Raw genomic sequence first — 17,920 nt, 5'->3', positions numbered from 1 at the left:
AATAGGCAACACCAAGCACCGGCCCGCTACACAACAGTAACAATGACCGAAAGATGGACGGTCCCCAGCTGTCCACCCAACCATTACCACCACTCCGCCTTTTCGTCGGGCCCCGCTCGCACCTGCAGTTGACCGAAGCTGAGCTTGTGCCAGAGCTGCTCGAAGCGGGGTGTACCATAGGCCAGAACCATAGCGCCCAGCTTCTGCGCCGCTGTACTGTCCAGCTGCTGCACCGCAGCCACCATCTTATCGCGACCCATCTTCACCATCGCTGCGCAGAGCCGGCACTCCGGCTCACTCGTACCCGCCGGCCCCGCTGCAGCGTGATCACTGACATGGCCGACGGCAACGTCGCCTGCACCACCGGCAGCCCCATCAGCGCCGGCTGCTTCCATCGCGCCGTTTGGACTGCCAATCTCCGTATCACAACCCGGTCGTTCATCTGCATCCTCCTCCGCAGTCCGCCCTCCCTCTTCGTCATCATCCTGCTGGTCGCCGCCGCGGCGCTGCGGCTGCTCCACCATCTCGATTTCGTCGCCAGCATCCCCACCGTCGCGGTTGGGTGAAGGCGACGAGCCCCAATTCCATCTGTCCTCACCGTCTCCAGCCCGCTCCTGCTGCTGCGACGGCGCCTCCTCGCCCTGCTGCTGCCGCTCGCCGCCCTCAAAAGCCTCCGCAGCTCCGACATGCTGCCGTTTCGCCGGCTCTACCGCCTCGGTAGAATTGTCGCCAGCCTCGCCGCCCTCACCAGCGGCGCCGCCGCTGCCGGGCTCCTCGCGCTCTCGCTTGCTACCGGCAATTGGCACCGGGGCGCCCCCGCTGCCCTCGCCTTTCTGCAGCGGCTTCCTCGGCTTCTGCTGGACCTGGGTCCTGTTGCCGGCGGCGGCGGTGCCAACCGCCCCCTTGGACCGTAGCTCGTGATGACTGCAAAAGGCAAGCGCGGTGTAGACATGTGCGGGGCGTGGGGGGCTTGAGCCGCGGGTTGGGTGATTGGAAAAGGAGACCGCCTATCCGACAGGAAATGCGGGCTGGACACGGTTTCGGAGGCCACATGCAAACAAAGGAGGACGCACCAGCACGTTAACACAACCCTTAAAGGATGCGATGACGGGTCCTTCAAGAGCAGATAGCCAGGCAGATCTGGGGACGGCCGGTTGGATGTGGCCCTACCATAACTGTTCCTGACAGCTAGAAGGCACAGTTAGCAGCATGCAATTGGTCCACGGGCGCCCCCAACACACGAATTACAGGACGAGTAGCTATGGCCTTGTGCGCATTAAGACGAAGGAAAGGACCGGGCCAAAGCCCAGGGCCCCATGGTGGGCCTGCCTCCCAACAGCCCTGCCTCGCTCACCCATGCGCGAAGGTGCACTTATCACCGTAAGGGCATGACTTGGTGTTCATGAAGCGCTCGCATAGGCGCGTCTTGTGCAGAGACCCCTCCTTACTGCCCTCCTTCGAACCCTGGAGCACACAGTGAATGGGGAACAAACAAAAGCATCGCATCACTGGCTGTACGCAATCAGATAGGCACATCTGGGGATTTGTCAGCGACCGTTAGAAGATGATGATATGCCGGGCATGCAACGACGGGGTCCTTGTACAAGGATGCACAACAGAACCCCCGAAACCAGCAAACACACGAGTAATACGACCCCATGCTAAGCGCACCAAAGGTAGCGCACTGGCGTTTCCACTTCGAAGCGGAATTTTCGCTTCGTACATGTACATGCGGGTCCCCAACCTCGTCTTCACCGTCTTCTATCATCATGGTCCGCCCGCAACAGCCCGGGGATGAGGAGGGTCCATACATGTACTTCTGTCCATGGTAAGCACTCGCTCGGGCCCTCTTCCGTTCATCTGCGTCCGCAGTTTCTATCTTCCCGCTGCGACGGCCCCGAGGCCTGCTCACCTGCTGCTGCTGCTGCTGGGTGGTCAAGGTACTTGGCGCCAGCCGAAGCTCATTATGACTGCAACAACAGAAGCGGAACAACAGCAGCAGCAGCATGAGAATGCAAAGCAGCAATCATAACCGCAGCAATGTTTTGCTGGAGAACACAGTAATGGCTATTTTAGCCATAGGTCACTCAATGGCGCAAGAATATGGGCAACACTGCAGCAGCAGGGGGCGCCTTGTCCCAGCAGCGGTACCATGTAGCCATAACAGCGTAGCGGCAAGGGCCAGTGTGGGCAAGGGGCTGGCGATTGGGTGCGGAGAGAAGGGCACAGGAAGGGGGTCCCTCGGCCGCAGGAAGACAGCCCTCGGCCGCGCATCTGATGCAGCCCAAATCCGACGCCGAATATCAAGACCTGCAACCCTGGCGCACTTAGGCCGCGCCATGAGTGCCCATGCTGCCATGTAAGATGGCAGCCCACGCGTGCAATGGCGCCCGGCCTAAAACTCATAAGCATTAACTCACGCAACCCTGTACGGAAAGTATATGCCGCTACTCCGCTGTCTCCTCCAGTCGGCTGGCACAGCTGCAGCAGCGGGGAGATCAGGAAGGGTCCCTGCTCCCGTAATCAGTTCCCGCAGCAGCACGCCTCCTGCACGGCCTCTGTGCCCCAATGCTTTAATAGCTTGGTTCTTGATCCCGTAAGCGTAGGCAGTTTATCCTTTTCTTCTCGCTCAATGCCCGTTTGCGCGACCACACCCAAGGGAAGCCCTCCCAAACCTCCTCCCATCTGTCCCTCCCAAAGTCCCCCCCAATAGGCCTTACATCAGCCCTCCGTTCCACCCACCCGTGAGCGAAAGTGCACTTGTCGCCGTACTTGCACGACCCTGTCCGAACAAATTCCTCGCAGATACGAGTCTTCTTCATCAGTTCAATCATGGTGCGCTTATCCTGCGCAGACAGCGAAAGGCGGTTCGAAAATACATGTAGGGGTTACGGCAACATGGGAAAGGGACAGGACGGCCGCTTGAGGCATGAAAACAGCTCCTCTTAACTGCGCGCCCCATCTAGCTTGTGTCTAGAACTATCTATCAATAAACTCCTCTGCCACACCGCCTATTGGGAAACACCGGATAGGATTCGACAGTTTGTTCACAACATATTTCCATATTCCCTATATCTACGAGGCTTCTGGGTCCAGCTCGGGATTCGTCACCTATGCTGTATTTCATCTTTCCCCCTGAACATGTACTTGCGGACATGATATCCAAGCCGGGGCAAGTGGATTCCCCCTTCATCTCCCAAAACAAACTTAAACGTCTAGTGAGAAGCGCGTTTAAGAACACTCACCACCTCCGCCTTTGGGGCCCGGGCGCCGCCTTTTCCCCCCTCCGGAAGAGGCGAACGCAAGTCCGCGTCGCCATGGGCATACTTGCATGTTGGGCCGTATGGGCAATGACCTTCCTTCCATCTGGGCGGTGGAGGCGGAGGGGACACGAAGCGATAAGTTACCACAGTTCTGGGAACGGAAACAGATCGTTGGTGCTGGATAACACACGAAAGTGCATCTTCATAACTTTATGGTAGTTCGAAAGCGGATTCCTTAGCTAAAAGATAGGATAGGACATCGTGCGCCGATGAGGTGGAGCTATGTTAATGTTCTCTGGCAGGTCCGCCAGTCGAGGGGGGCACTGGTCACTGACACTTCAAGAGTCATCCGCAAGCATTTCCTCGTTTCCCTAACCATTGACTGACAGCAGGAGAAATTGCCCTCAGGGCTCAAACTGGAAATTATGCCTAGCTCTTGCATAGTTTTGCGACTCCTGCAATGCAGCTGTACATTCTGTTGTAAAAATCTGAAGTTATTATATGTTTCGGGGCTATCCCGACGGCAATACGCCAGCACTCTCCTCCACATCTCACGTTTCGCGTATCCGTCCGTCCCTGGGCTATACCGCCTCGCATGGTTCTGACCCAGAAAATTTCCCCTTATATCCTAGCCTTTGCGATGCCTACTGTTGCTCGTGGCTTCCCTGCCCTGCCTATGCATCCAATCCCAGACAAGGCAATGCGGTTAGCACGCTCACAACGCCCGCTGCCGTAGCGAAAGCAGGCAGGTAAGCAAATTTAACCCATTGCCCCAGCCCGTTAGACAGCCGCCAGTCTCACGCCCCACCCAGCCTCAGCCTCTTTCCTCCCCGCTTACTTGTTGCAGATCCTGGTCTTCCAGAAACGCGTATTCTCACCGCCGTCCTGGCCGGCCTGTTGCTGTGAGGAACGCATATGATGCTGCTGCTGCATCTGAGCGCCCATCAAGCCCATGCCGCCGGGAGCCATGCCGCCCATGGCACCCATAGGCCCTGCCATGCCGCCCATGGCACCCATAGGCCCCGCCATGCCGCCCATCGCGCCCATAGGTCCCATGCTGCCCATCGCGCCCATACCACCTGGGTTGCTCATGCCGCCGGCTGATGCTGCTGCAGCCATACGTTGATAAGCCGCCATGCGCATCGCATATTGCTGTAAAAAGGAAGCCGCGGGAAAGCGCGATGCAAATGAGAGGCTTGACCACGCAAGATCTTACGCAGCAGGTCACACGATAACATATCCTCGTCAAAACATATTGAAATCAACGGAAGCAATCAACATAACGTATCAGTTGAAACTAACCTGCATGTATGCTTGCATCGCAGCCATCGCCTGGGGATTACCAGCTGCCATGGTCTGCCAGTTGGACATTCCAGAATTCATGCCTTGCTGGCCCATCATCCCAGTTCCTTGTTGGCCCACCATTCCGGTTCCCTGCTGGCCCATCATCCCTGTCCCTTGCTGGCCCATTAATCCAGGAGCTGCGTTTGCAGGCGTAGCTGTGGCACCACCTGCCGGGTTCATTCCAGTCATACCGCTCATGTTCATGCCGCTCATGCCGCTCATACCGGCCATGCCTGTCATGCCATGCAAACCGGTCATCATCCCGGTGCCGGGTGTCGGCTGCTGCAAGGCGCCCTGCTGCTGGCCAGCCTGAGTTAGAAGCTGCGGCATCTGGCCTACAAGCTGACTTTGCATTTGGCTCATCGGCTGTCCGCTTTGGCCAGCCATCTGACCGCCCAGTTGGGTGCCCATCTGAGCGACGCCCATTTGCTGGCCCACCATCCCTCCAGCCTGTTGCCCCATCATGTTTGCATACATGCTTGTGTTATTTCCATACATTTTCCTGCCGTAGAAGCAGGCCTGCAAGGTAGATTCGACCCAAAGATCGGTCAACCTAGCGAGCGACTTCTTCAATAGCACCTGTACAGCCTTGTAAACTATGTCGGAAGCGCAGAACGTTTGCAAAGATTGTTCGTTCTAGTTTGAAGTTGCACGGCTTTGGGCCGGAGCGGTTATACGACCCGATGGCATGCAACTGCTTAAAAATGCCATGTTTCTTTCCATACAAAGGACCAGCCCGTATACGCCAGAGATGCTTAATATTACCAGGGAATCGACAGAACGCCACAGGAACTCGCCAAGCTGCGCATCTGCCCTGCTGCAGCATCGGACGCCCGCACCCGACGCTTTACCTTAACCTTCGTCCCCCTGAGCCCCTAATAAATTTTGCACTCAATATAAGACTACAACACTAGCGTGTTCTCATGAAGGGATCAAACCGGCACGTTGTCCCCACACAGGCCCCAACGCGGTCGCAACGAACGGCACGCAATCCGTTGGGCTAACGCCTAAACAATCAGGGCATTCACAGCTTACCCCTTGCTATACACATAATCCTTCACGACATAGAGCTGCGCGTACTATGCAAATGCCTAGGCGGTGCAAGTGGGTGATGCAAGTGAGGGGTATGAGTCGGAGCCAGCTTGTTTGTTTCACTGCATGTCGCAAAAGCGTGTTGCTAACCTGGGGCCGCAAACACTTAGAAAGTAATCGCATCATCGCGTTAGCGAATACTTGCTGCAATGCTATGGCAATTAGCAAGCCAATGTCTGCATGATCGTTAATTTCCTCAGCATAAGGAGGTCGTGTCTGTTATTGGGAAACCTTTAGCACCCTCGGTTTAGTTCCGTTTGTACCGGACCTTACTTCCGTTTTTTGCTGTTGTACGACATTTCGGAAGTGGAGGACAGGGGAGGGTCTCTTGTTGCTTGGAGTTGTCGGGGCCGTGGTGGGGTCTTGCCTTGCTTGGTCCCTTTTAGAGCCTTTCCTGCTGCTGATCGACACCGGCACGCGCGGTATGTATGTTGTTACAGGGTGGTATAGCTTCACCAGCGGCCCCCTTTCTCGAGGCAGTTCCCTGCTCTCCTCTGCGAGAGGGGCACCCTAATCCTGTCACCCCATCCAACTTCAGAATGTATTCGTTGGGTTCGGCAACTCACCACCAGCATCCAACCAAATCTAGCGGATCAACGGCGCCTCAACTTAGTTCCTGGTCAGCTCGCAAGTTGATATTAGCACGTCCTACACCGTCCATAAGATGGGGGGCCACCTCCCATTTCAACACTTCTCAAACACCCGAGGAGCCAGCAGACGGATTTGAATCCGGACACTCCGGGAGCAGAAATCAGGCCTTAACCTCTGCCAGCCGGCTGCATAGTGTGTTGAGGGAATTCTGTATGTCGATTGTTCCACTTAATATGGTACTAATAGGGTCTGATAGCTCGTCACGCACCTCCCAATATCTGGTCCACCTGACAAATGTTGACCCACATGGGAATCCTGACATGGCGCCACAGGCGGCTACATTCTTCCAGGAAAACCAGCTTCCGGCATACTATGGCGAAATTGACTCCATCTGGTCCGTTGTCTGCAGTTTCTCCTCCTCAGCTGAACGGCCGTGTGCCGTGTGTCAGGCCCCTAACAGAAATCACCAATTGAAGTGTTCAGCCGATGCTGCCGCACTGCGAGTTGCTGTGACACGGCGAGTCGCGGCCGACCCAGGTGTCATTGTCCCCTTCCGTTTTGCCGAGGGACTGGAGTTTGCGAGGCACATTGAGCTGTTTGTGCGGCTCAAGGCGGTCACATCCGCATTGATCGCCAAAAGATGGGGGGCCACCTCCTATTTCAACACTCCTCAAACACCCGAGGAGCTGGCAGGCGGATTTGAACCCGGTATGCTTGGATGCGGACTCTGCACCGGGGCTCCGTGCGTTGGGTGACCAGGCCAGATAGATCCGGGGTTTAAATAACTCGCTCTTACCTCATCAGGGTCGTTCGTCTCCTTTATTTTGCGTCGCGCATCACATGTTATTTTTGGCTTGCATGTCAGATGTATCTTATTTAAAGTAAAAATGCTGGAGTCGGAATGCCGTTCACACTTAGACGTCGCACACAGAAACGTATCCGTCGGCTTACCTTAAACCGAAGTGCTCGGCTCAACACCGGCTTGACTCGACCGGCTCGACCCGTATTCTTTCGCGTTCCGCCCCAAGGGACGGGTCGGTCGGGTGGGGTCCGGCCCAGGCTTTTTTTCGTTTAGGACGGGTCTCAATTATTCCAACCTAACTAACAACAGGTTGTCTTAATTTATTCCTTAATTGTGAGGCGCTGGGGTGGGCTCCGGCCCCCCCCGCCCGCCCCCCCCCCGATATGTACAAAAACCAAGAGTCATGCACTGAGTTTGGCGCGTTTTTTCGTTCGTGTGTCCGGTCATTGACTTGTGCGTGCGTGTTTGGCTATGCCGCGTTGTCTCACGGTCTTGACCTTCTTACGGCCCCTCGTATATATTTCAATGATTGAAAATACAAAGTTCTGCAAACTACGGAGCAATCTGGCAGCAATGGACGTTTTGGGCTGAAGGAATGAAAATGTACGGGTCGGCCTCAATTTATTCCTTTTTTCCAAAGGCCAAAATGCCTGTTAGGTTTTCTTGTTAGTTGATGTTGTTGATGTTGTTACAGGGTGGTTAAGCTTCACCAGTGGCCTCCTTCCCGAGGCAGTTCCCTGCTCTCCCCTGCTAGAGGGGCACCCTAATCCGTCACCCCATCCGACTTCAGAATGTATTCGTTGGGTTCGGCAACTCACCACCAGCATCCAACCAAATCTAGCGGATCAACGGCGCGTCAACTTAGTTCCTGGTCAGCTCGCGAGTTGATTTTATCTCGTCCTACACCGTCCACAAGATGGGGGGCCACCTCCCATTTCATCACCTCTCGAACACCCCGAGAGGTTGGCAGGCGGATTTGAACCCGGACGCGCTGGGACGCGACGGGAGCAGAAGCCAGGCCTTAACCTCTGCCAGCCGCCTGACTTAGTTGTTAAGTCGTTAACTTTACTCGTTCCCATGCTTTCAATGCTTGTTTATTCCTTTTTAGTAATATATTACTTCATAAAAACCTGGTCCGGCCTGGCTCGGGTGGGTCATACGGCGGTGCGGAGGGGCCTTGTGGAGGCAGGTATCGTACCTTGTCACTTGGTAGTTGTTCGGGGTCGGGTGGAATAGGAATAGGAGGCCTCTCGCATCGAATTTATATATCTGCACCACCTGCACCGTGTGATGTGTGGTGCTAGCCAATTAATTAGCCAGTACGACGTTCATCGGTGAGTCAATAGCACGATTACGACGTATAATTGTCACCAGTTATCGGTCTGATTTGCCGCACCCCCTCGGTGCACCCATAACCACCCCCCGGATATTCGTGCCTTAGGCCGCCGGGGTCCTGCCCCCTGCCCCCTGCCCCCTGCTGCCTGCATTACCCCGGCTGATAGGGCTAATAGGGGCCCCAGCGGGAGTAATGAGGGCAGCAATGAGGGCTCGTACCGGGCCTGCGTTAATAATGGAGGCTAGACACGTACGAGACAAATGACTCTAATGATAGCGTTTCCTTTCCGTTAGCGTTGTCTACTGCTCATGCAGCTATCGGGCCTTCTTGCAGCTGGGGATGTTGAGTTGTTGGGGTGATGTGCTGTCCAGGGGCATCACCATGCCCTGCCCGTCGTTTAACACGGCAGCACACCGCGCACAACTTCCCAGCAAATGCAATTTTTCACCTACTGCTATGTTTGCCAATGTGGACATTATGTACTAAATACTACTGCGTATCGCTTTGCGTGTTGATCTCCGCACTCCCTGCTGCGCACATACTTGTCTCGGCCCGCTCCATTCCCCAGCATCCAACAGTTTCGGTCATGGAGTGCCCGGGCGGGGTGGATGGAGGAGTGATGTATGTAGTATTACGTCGTTAGTATTACGTGGCCAGTATGGCGGAGGCCACGACTCTCAAATTGCCCAACTAAACATGAGGGCAGGAGGAGGTTATCACCATCATGCAAACCTGAAGACGGCGCTGTATCTCGCCCGCGAGCAGTCAGTCCGGGGGCGACGAGGCGGGGTACGACGGGTTACACGCGACCTCATTGTGCATCATGCCAAGCAAGTTGCGCAACGCAGCCCCCCCAAGCAACCAACCCTGGAGCTAACTGACAAACCAACATGTGATAACCGTTACGTATTATATTTGTGGCGGTTGTCAGCTGTCCCGTTGAGGATTTCGTACGAACCTGTCAGTTACGGATTGGGGGAAACTTGTTATAATCATAATCGTTTGCTTTACTGACAATGTATTTTGGCTTCTCTGCCAGTTCCTTGTCGGGACGTAACTGGTTGGTCATGTGCGCGTCCTTCAACGGGCGCTGAATTGGCTTCTGGTGAGCTAGCTGTTAGCTAGCATGCACACAGTGCACGCTCGCTCATCTCTTGACAACCTTTTCTGCTTGTTTCTTTGACTATTTCTTCGCATTAGCCTTTGAGAATTTTCACGTAAACAGTGCGTGAGCGCGGCAATACCAACTGACCCACGGGTCACTAAAAAAGAGCGCGAGATTTTCCGCCCATGGCCAAGCGAACAATAGAATAGGGAATCGGTGATCAGCACTATAGCGAAGACCAGCAGCGGTGGTAAATAAAGTTAGGTTAGCTGCCAAACGCATTTTATGTTACCGGAGAGGAAGGTCCGCTAGGTCCGGGGACCCGTCTCCATTTGGCGGATCGTATCTTAATCCTATGTGCATGTGCTGCAATTTGTCACGCGCGGACAAAGTTGCGTGCAAGCGCGCCAACGTAAAGCAAGTGTGGCACGATTTTCACTTAATTACGTGAGACACAGAACAGATTTTACGAACTTGACCCGGGTTAAAGCCTTTCCTAAGAGGCGTGATTTCTTAAACTTCCTTGCCGGCTCGGACCGATTAAAATCAAGCTCCATCTAAAATCCGTCGGCCTCTCTGTACCTGCTGCAAAAGGTATTGACAGCCGCGGGGTTGACTTTGATGCGAAACTCCTCCTGGAGCGCCGGGAACGAGGTCCGCAAGGAGCTGCAATAAACAGCGCATGCCAGCGGCGCGCAAAAACAACAGCAGCGGCGGAACCCCAGCGGCGGAACAGTGCTGCTAATTTCTACCACTGCACATCCTTCCTTTAATAAAGAAGACGCCGTCACAACCTGCCGAACAAACTTGGACGAACCCAGCTGCAAAAACAGCCAGTCAAACAAGCGCCGAATTTTCAGGACTACTAGCTGCCAGGCTGTACAAAGTGAGCACAAGGAAGCAGCGCTCTTGATGGATAGGTAACTATTTGCTGACTTTTAACGCCAGGGAGATAACAGCAGAGAAGGAGAAGGAGAAGCGCAAGCAGCTGCTTCTGTTGCTGCCTTGTGCGGGGTACGTTTGCCGGCGAGCACACTGATTGAATGACATCGCAAGTAATTTCTGGCCCTGCTTGGGTTTGTTTCCCTGTCCTTGTCCATTTGCGGCGGGAACATACCGACCATCGCAAGCTGCATGTTCATCTCCGGCCCCCCCCTCTCTCTCTCTTATCAGCTTGTTCATTTAGGCGTCCGCATGTCCGTCCGTCCGTCTGTTTATCTGTGCCTCCCTTTGCCGACCTCTCCGTACAAAACGACAGGTACGGCCACAGGTACACGTGGCGGTATTCCGCCCGGCGCCCCCTCCCCCCCCCGCGGCTCTCCGGGACATCCCCCCCACCCCCCCATCCCATGACGACACGCCCTAATGCGGCAGCAATCCTGCTACTGCTCATACTGCCATCACACTCCGCCGTGACGGCGGCGGCGGCGGCGGAGGCTGATCCGTGGAGCACCGGTGCCGCAACACGCCGGTTGCCCCGCCGCCAGTTGATGGCGGCGACGGCGGCGGCGGTAGCACAGCAGCCACCGCCTCTGTCACCGTCGCCGCTGCCGCCAGCCGGTCCGGTGGAAGAGGCCGCGAGTCACCCCTCCGCCAGCTCGCCAACATCACCAACATCATTACAACTAACATCATCACCAACATCATCACCAACATCATCGGCGGCGGCAGCGGCAGTGGCGGATGGGGCGTCGGCTGGTTCTGCAACGCCGACGGCGTCGTCGGTGTTGGAGAATCCCGCGGTTCCGGCGGCGGCGGTCTCTCCGCCTCCTGAGACGGAGCAGCAACGACTTCACCGTCAAGTCGCCAACAGCCCCTTCAACTATTCCACACCACCCTCATCACCCGGCGCACCCGCCGCTATTTCTGTTGGGAGCAGCAACAACACCAGCAGCAACAACAGCAACAGCAACAACACCAGCAGCAACAACACCATCAGTAGTAGCATTAAACCAAGCTACGATCACACCGCTGCCGTCGGGATAAAGCCCCTATCGCCGCCATCACCAGCTAGCTCCAGCCCCAGCCCCAGCCCCAGCCCGCCAGGCCCCCCTCCCCCTCCCCCCCACCAGCCCCTAGGACCGGGACCCGCCCCCAGCTCCGGTGACACCGGGGTGACGTACGGCACCTCCTCCCCCACCCCCACCTCAGGGGGTCGCCGCACTGAGTGCTGGGTGGCCCCCCGGGACTACCCGCAACGGGAGTGTGTTTTGTGGAGGGGCGAGTGCCGCCGGGTGGCCCCTGCGTCCGCGGTGGAGTCGTGCATGCTGTGCAGCCGGGGTGAGAGCCTGAAATAGGGGGAGGGGTTCGGGGGTGGTTAGAGGTGGTGAAGAGTTGGTTAAGAGTTGGTTACGAGGTGGTTAAGAGGTGGTTAAGATGTGGTAGGAGTCTTCTGGTTGGGTCATTCTTGGTTCTGTGGATTAGTTTGGCTGACTCCTTGTTTTGAAATTCTGCGGCGTCATGAACGAATACTGTCATATTGCCGTACGCAGGATGGGGTACGTACGACAGTGAGGAGGAGTGTCTGGCTGCTGGCGGCTTTTCCCCCGCAGCCGCCGGCATCGACCCCGCTACCTATCCCGCTCCCTCCGCACCCCCCAGCAAGTGCAACTACAACCCTGCGGCCCGGGTCCGGTACGGCGGCGGCCTCTCGTGTGTTTGGGGTGCTATGGCTGTGTGGCGTGTGTGTGTGTGTGGCTGGGGGAAATAAGCGGTGGGTGGTTTTGTGGTGACTCTAGTGGTGGTGGTGGTGCTGTGATGATGGCAATGATGGCGGTTGCAGCAATGATGCACGTGATGTATGCACGAGATCCCCCCGTCTCCCGGTACCCCGGCTCCCATGCCACCTCCTCCTCCCGCAGCCCTTCACCACACCCCGCCAACACCAATATTCCTGATGCAGTGTTTAACTCTTCTCCTGGAGTATCCTATTTCTGGTATATCTGCTTCACTCGCCAGTGGTGCGTCTTACCCTCCTCTTCCCCCCCCCCTTCCGCAGCTCCTCCCCCAGCGGGCCCTGCCCCCACCTGCTACCCGACCTGGTGCTGTGGGAGGCAGCCGCCACGTGGCCCGCGTCAGGGGGCTACTCGGGAGCCCCACCGACCCGCGGGTCGGCAGTGGTGCTGCCCCCCAACAAGAGGGTGCTGGTCACCGGCTGCTCCTTCACCTCCGCCCCCTCCACAGCGGCCAGCAGCGGTAGCGACGGTAACGTGTTCGCGTCCATTCGAATTCCAGCTAGCTCCGAGGCAGGTCGAGTGAAGGAGGGGCGGGGGGCCGGGGGGAGAGAGAGGCACAGGGTGTGTGTGTGGGGAGAGATGTTCGTACGTGCTGCTTCCAGCATGATTCCTTGTACGGTTACTTCCTGGTCGTTTGCCGCCACTGCCGTCAACTGTTTTGTCAGTTTGATTCACGTGTGTGTTCTGTTGTGGGTATTTTTTTTTGTGTGTGTGCCTCCCGTACCCCGTAACCCCCCGTAACCCCCCGCCCCCAACTCCGCACACAGCTCATCTTCGACGACGCGACCATCCACCTAGTGGTGGGCGCCATCTATGTGTACGGCAGGCTGAGGGTGGGCGGCGAGGGGTGTCGAGTGGGGGGTCCCATCACCTTCACCTTCCAGCCGGCGGAAGGTGGGAGGCGGGGGGTGGGGTGAGGTGGGGTGGGTGTGTTAGTGTGTGTGGAGGTGCGTATATGTGCGTGAAATGCATCTTTAGTCGTAAAAGAAGGAAAATGAATGTTTAGGTGGGGGCACATGACCGTGTAGGTGTTTCACCCCCTCCCCTCCCCCCTCCCCCTCCCACCCGGTCAGGTGTTCCGGAGGGCGATATGGGTATTCAGGTGCTCCCGGGGGGCCAACTAGATCTGCACGGCACGTCGTACAAACCCACGTGGACCCGACTGTCGGCCACCGTACAGCGGGGGAGCAACTTCATGACATTGCAGGTGGACCGATGTGGGGGTGGGGGGGTGGGGGGTGGGGGGTGGGGGGATGCCCAACAGACCCGACACGAATGTCTTGGGGGGTACGTCTGTCTGTTTGTCTGGTAAAATTAGGGTGTAGAGTTATGTGAAGAGGGGAACAAGAGGAATGCATGCCAAAATGGGTTAGTCAGTTTAGCTCCTAAAACGAAACACACACGCACCCTAAGTTACCCGTGTGTACTCCTGCCTGCGCGGCCCAGGTCACAAGAAATACACAGGTATACATACATTCATACACACGTGTATGTATGTATGTATGTGTGCACCCGCCCATCCCCCCACCCCCCCCCCACCACGCAGGACTCGGTATCCTCCTGGCTCCCAGGACAGCTGCTGTTTGTCACCACCAGCATCTACCGAGACGAGTACGAGAACCAGAACGAGGTGGCGGCCGTACAGTCGGTTAGCGCGGACGGTCGTACGGTGGTGGTTGACCGGCAGTTCCAGTACTCCCACTACGGGTAGGGCCCCGGCGGGGTGGGGGATATACTATGTGGGAGAGGGCCACCGACCACCACCAGTGATGCGTACAGCCGTTGCCAACTTTATATACACAACCCGGTATAACCCCACCACCATCCCACCATCCCTCCCTCTTCGCCAATCAGAGAGTTCCATTTTGAAAACATCCTCCCTCCCCTCCCTAACCTTCCCCTCGTTGACCTTCCCTTCGTTTCCTGTCTTCATATTCTCATTTTCAATCTATTCAGAAACACTCTGAACAGCAAAAGCAGCTTGCCAAAGTCCTAAACCCAGCCGCAACATCCTCCCTCCCCCCCCCTTCCTCCCCCCAAACCCCCAACTGTCCAACCCCCGCAGCGGTTCCGAGTATCAGAGTGAGGTGGGCCTCATCAGTCGCTCGCTGCTGCTTCAGAGCTGGCCGGGCTCCGGAACCACATCCCGGGGGGCGCATGTCAAGATCATGGGGCAGGTGGGGGAGGGGGGAGGAAAGGGGGGTATAGCTGCGGTGCGTGTATAAGGGGGGGGGTAAGGCCTGTCCGGGGTCTGAGGGTTAGGGGGGTTGGACAGGGCTCGGCGGGGGTATAGATGTGGGATCATGCGGGCTTGTTGCGAGTAGTGAAGTGAATGGCATGATCGGTCGCTGCGGTGTGGAGGGTGTGAAGGGTGAAGTACTCCAGGGATGGGTTGGGTTGGGTTGGGGTGGGGTGGGGGAGTTGCTCTGGTAGGGTCCTCAGTTTGCCTAACTGCCTAACTGCTTAACTGCCTAACTGCCTGACACCCCCCTGAACCCACTCCACCTGCGGGCGGTTATGTTTGGTTGCAGGGTCGGTTGGAAGGTGTGTTGTCGTACCTTATGGGCCAACTGAATGTACTCGGAGCATACCCCTTCCACTGGTACGTTACTAATCCTCCTCCGTGTCTGCTACTGCCGCTATTGCTGTTGCTGCTACTGCTACTGCTGCAACACACTATACAATCCTATCTTGTTCTCCAATGACCACCCTCGTCCTCGACCTCGTCCTCGTCCTCGTCCCGTGTAAGCTTCGGCCCTACTGCTGCTAACAAGTGGCAAGCCCAACTTCCTCTTCCCCCGGGGATTCCCTCCCCTCCGCCCCTCCCCCGCCTCCCACCAACCCGCAAAGGCATAACGTGGGCGACGCTGGTGGCGGCTTGTCGTACGCTAAGGACTGCGCTGTGTTTGCGTCGTACTACCGATGTAGGTTTCGGAAAAGGTCGATCTCTCGATCTCTCCATCTCTCCATTCGTCCGTTCGTCTGCTCGCCTGCTCGTTCCTTCATTCGGGAGATATACATACGCCGCAGGAAAAGACCTTTCCCCCCCACACACATATACACACTGCCACCCTCGGCTATGTGCTTGGCGCGAGGAAAAGGGGACGGCGGGAAGTTGCTGTCGATGCCAGTCAAGCAGGAGGTTCGATGATGGTGTACTCGTCCCCAAAACCCTTCCTGGACCCCCTGAACTCCCGGACCCGATATCCTGCTTCGTAGGCTTCGTGATCCACGGCGCAAATAACCTGGCCTTGTACGACAACACCGCCTTCCACGCCATCGGCAGCTGCTTCTACCTGGAGGTACGGGGAAGGGAGGAAGGGTGTGTGTATGGGTGTGTGTGTATGGGTGTGTGTGTATGGGTGTGTGTATGGGTGTGTGTATGGGTGTGTGTGTATGGGTGTGTGTGTATGAGGGTGTGTATGGGTGTGTGTGTATGGGTGTGTGTATGGGTGTGTGTGTATGGGGGTGTGTATGGGTGTGCGTATGGGTGTGTGTATGGGTATGTGTATGGGTGTATGGGGACTTCCGTTATGTGAAGGGGGATGCCTCGCTATCACGTCGCAATGTCAGTATCAAACGCTCAAACCCTGTGCCGTGTGCTCCTCTCCCCCCCATTTCCCCCTCCGGCATCTGCTTATGGGGAACGATGGCAGTTGCTTCCTTCATTTGGGAGTATGTCCCCCCCCTACCTTCCCCCTCTCTTCCCCCCCTCCCCCCATAACTTACCCCTCTCTTTCCCCCCCACCCCCATAACTTTCCCCTCTCTTTCCCCCCACCCCCCATAACTTCCCCCTCTCTTCCCCCCCTCCCCCCATAACTTCCCCCTCTCTTCTCCCCCGCCCAGGACGGTGTTGAGGAGGGCAACTGGCTACAGCACAACCTGGGGGCTTACGTGCACGTGATCGGGAAACCGGCCGGGGGTGTCACACAGAGCGGGGAGGTGTTCGTACAGGTGAACGGGTCCGTGTATGTGTGTATGTGTGTATGTGTGTATGTGTGCATGTGTGCATGTGTGCATGTGTGTATGTGTGCATGTGTGCATGTGTGCATGTGTGCATGTGTGCATGTGTGCATGTGTGCATGTGTGCATGTGTGCATGTGTGCATGTGTGCATGTGTGCATGTGTGCATGTGTGCATGTGTGCATGTGTGCATGTGTGCATGTGTGCATGTGTGCATGTGTGCATGTGTGCATGTGTGCATGTGTGCATGTGTGCATGTGTGCATGTGTGCATATGTGCATGTGTGCATGTGTGCATGTGTGCATGTGTGCATGTGTGCATGTGTAAGAAGGGATCAGCTCCCTTGGCATCTCCCTGAGTACTCTTTGCCTGGCTCTTACATTGGTGCAAATTGCTAGGAGTTGGGAAATCCCCGGATCAAATCCGGTTGCGAATTTCATCTCCCCAGTTGGCGACTACGGCTGTCCCCGTTCCACGGGGGGGGGGGCTCTGGGACCCCCACCCACCCGGCCCGGCAATACACCCCCCACCGACCTTTCCCCTGCCCGCCCCGCCTATGCCGTTTTGGCAACATGCACTCCGTACACATGCACATACACACACAGGGTCCTGGTCTCGCCCACCCCACCGATGCGGCTGCCGGTGTGTTTTATTCATCCAACCCCAACAACATATTTAAGGTGAGGATGTGCGAGGGGAGGTAGGAGGGGAAGTAGGAGGGGGGACGGGGGGAAAGACGGAAGGAAGTCCCGAGTGAGATGCGGTGCGTGCACACACATACCTACCTACGTACATACATACATACATACACTCAGGGCCGAAGGGTCGTATCTTCCTTGTCTCCTCCCCCCCCATGTGCACCTTGGGATGTCCACTCCCGCCCACAGAGGGCGGTGCGTTGGGTTCTGTGTTTGAAGGTCCCTCGAGACCTCGAATGAACTCTCTCATTCTCCTCCCCATACACATGCAGGACAATGCCGCCAGCGGGGGATTCGCGGGGTACAATTTCCCCGTACTGCCCGAGCCCATTGGGGTGAGTGAGAGGGCGTGTGTGTGTGGGGTGTGTGTGGGGGGGTGGGTGGGAGATGGCACAGGAAAAAGGGGGGAAGGGTGAGGGGAGTAAGGGGGGTTGCGGGGCTGAAACACCTCAGCGGCTGTAGCCTAGCGGAAGTAGTGGGGTGGTGCATATGTACGTATGTATGTAGGTGCGAGCCGAGCAGCAGCTTCATCTGGCACCCCCCCTGGCACATATTGGGCAAGTAACCCGACATACATACATGCACTTCCCGCTCTGCCCCTCCCCCCCGTGGGGCTCTCCCCGCCTCCTCAGGACCACCGGTGGATGCGGACGACCCTCAACCCAAGTCAGCGACCCATGGGTCTGTTTGACGGAAACACGGCCCACTCATCCGGATACTTTTGGTGAGTGGTGGCGCCCTCCCCATCATGTTGATGATGATGATGAGGAGGAGGAGGAGAGGGGACTCCACACTCGTTGGATAACAGGCAGTGGTCAAGGGGGTGAGGGAGTAGTGTCGAGTTCGTCATCGGCGTTCCTGGATGGTGGGTGCAACGGATGCAAATGGCCATCACCAAGTGGTCCGTGGGGGGCCCTCCTCACCCCCACCACGCTCTTTCCCAGTCCATATCCCCCTCCCCCCTCCCCCCTCCCCCCTCCCCCTCCCCCT

At 56.9% G+C, this 17,920-nt stretch overlaps 2 protein-coding genes across 2 annotated transcripts in view; one reads left to right on the top strand and one right to left on the bottom strand.

The window, feature by feature from the left end:
* Positions 1–1,350: 1,350 nt before the first annotated feature.
* VOLCADRAFT_70454 (CCCH zinc finger protein) lies at positions 1,351–2,822 on the bottom strand (the record flags this gene model as incomplete). The annotated part of the gene is made up of 2 exons (XM_002959104.1): positions 1,351–1,464; positions 2,739–2,822. 2 exons carry the CDS (start codon positions 2,820–2,822, stop codon positions 1,351–1,353), a joined length of 198 nt encoding a protein of 65 aa, XP_002959150.1.
* Positions 2,823–9,818: 6,996 nt separating this feature from the next.
* The window catches only part of VOLCADRAFT_108499 (uncharacterized protein), a gene marked incomplete at its 5' end in the record, with an annotated part of 15,460 nt that continues 7,358 nt past the window's right edge, over positions 9,819–17,920 (top strand). The window contains 21 exons of the mRNA XM_002959111.1: positions 9,819–9,836; positions 10,707–10,791; positions 11,021–11,253; positions 11,606–11,813; positions 12,026–12,167; positions 12,395–12,493; positions 12,532–12,673; positions 12,717–12,782; positions 13,036–13,162; positions 13,342–13,475; positions 13,715–13,732; positions 13,815–13,975; positions 14,334–14,445; positions 14,800–14,870; positions 15,119–15,192; positions 15,488–15,570; positions 16,116–16,223; positions 16,838–16,912; positions 17,120–17,125; positions 17,203–17,265; positions 17,563–17,654. Coding sequence (XP_002959157.1) covers positions 9,819–9,836; positions 10,707–10,791; positions 11,021–11,253; positions 11,606–11,813; positions 12,026–12,167; positions 12,395–12,493; positions 12,532–12,673; positions 12,717–12,782; positions 13,036–13,162; positions 13,342–13,475; positions 13,715–13,732; positions 13,815–13,975; positions 14,334–14,445; positions 14,800–14,870; positions 15,119–15,192; positions 15,488–15,570; positions 16,116–16,223; positions 16,838–16,912; positions 17,120–17,125; positions 17,203–17,265; positions 17,563–17,654 — 2,117 coding nt within the window. The remainder of the gene's footprint in view (positions 9,837–10,706; positions 10,792–11,020; positions 11,254–11,605; positions 11,814–12,025; positions 12,168–12,394; positions 12,494–12,531; positions 12,674–12,716; positions 12,783–13,035; positions 13,163–13,341; positions 13,476–13,714; positions 13,733–13,814; positions 13,976–14,333; positions 14,446–14,799; positions 14,871–15,118; positions 15,193–15,487; positions 15,571–16,115; positions 16,224–16,837; positions 16,913–17,119; positions 17,126–17,202; positions 17,266–17,562; positions 17,655–17,920) is intronic.

The sequence above is a fragment of the Volvox carteri genome (genome assembly GCF_000143455.1).
Source record: "Volvox carteri f. nagariensis unplaced genomic scaffold VOLCAscaffold_126, whole genome shotgun sequence".
In the NCBI taxonomy this organism is placed as follows: Eukaryota; Viridiplantae; Chlorophyta; class Chlorophyceae; order Chlamydomonadales; family Volvocaceae; genus Volvox; species Volvox carteri.
The sequence above is the reverse complement of the archived record's forward strand: the minus strand, read 5'-3'. Positions and strand labels throughout refer to the sequence as shown.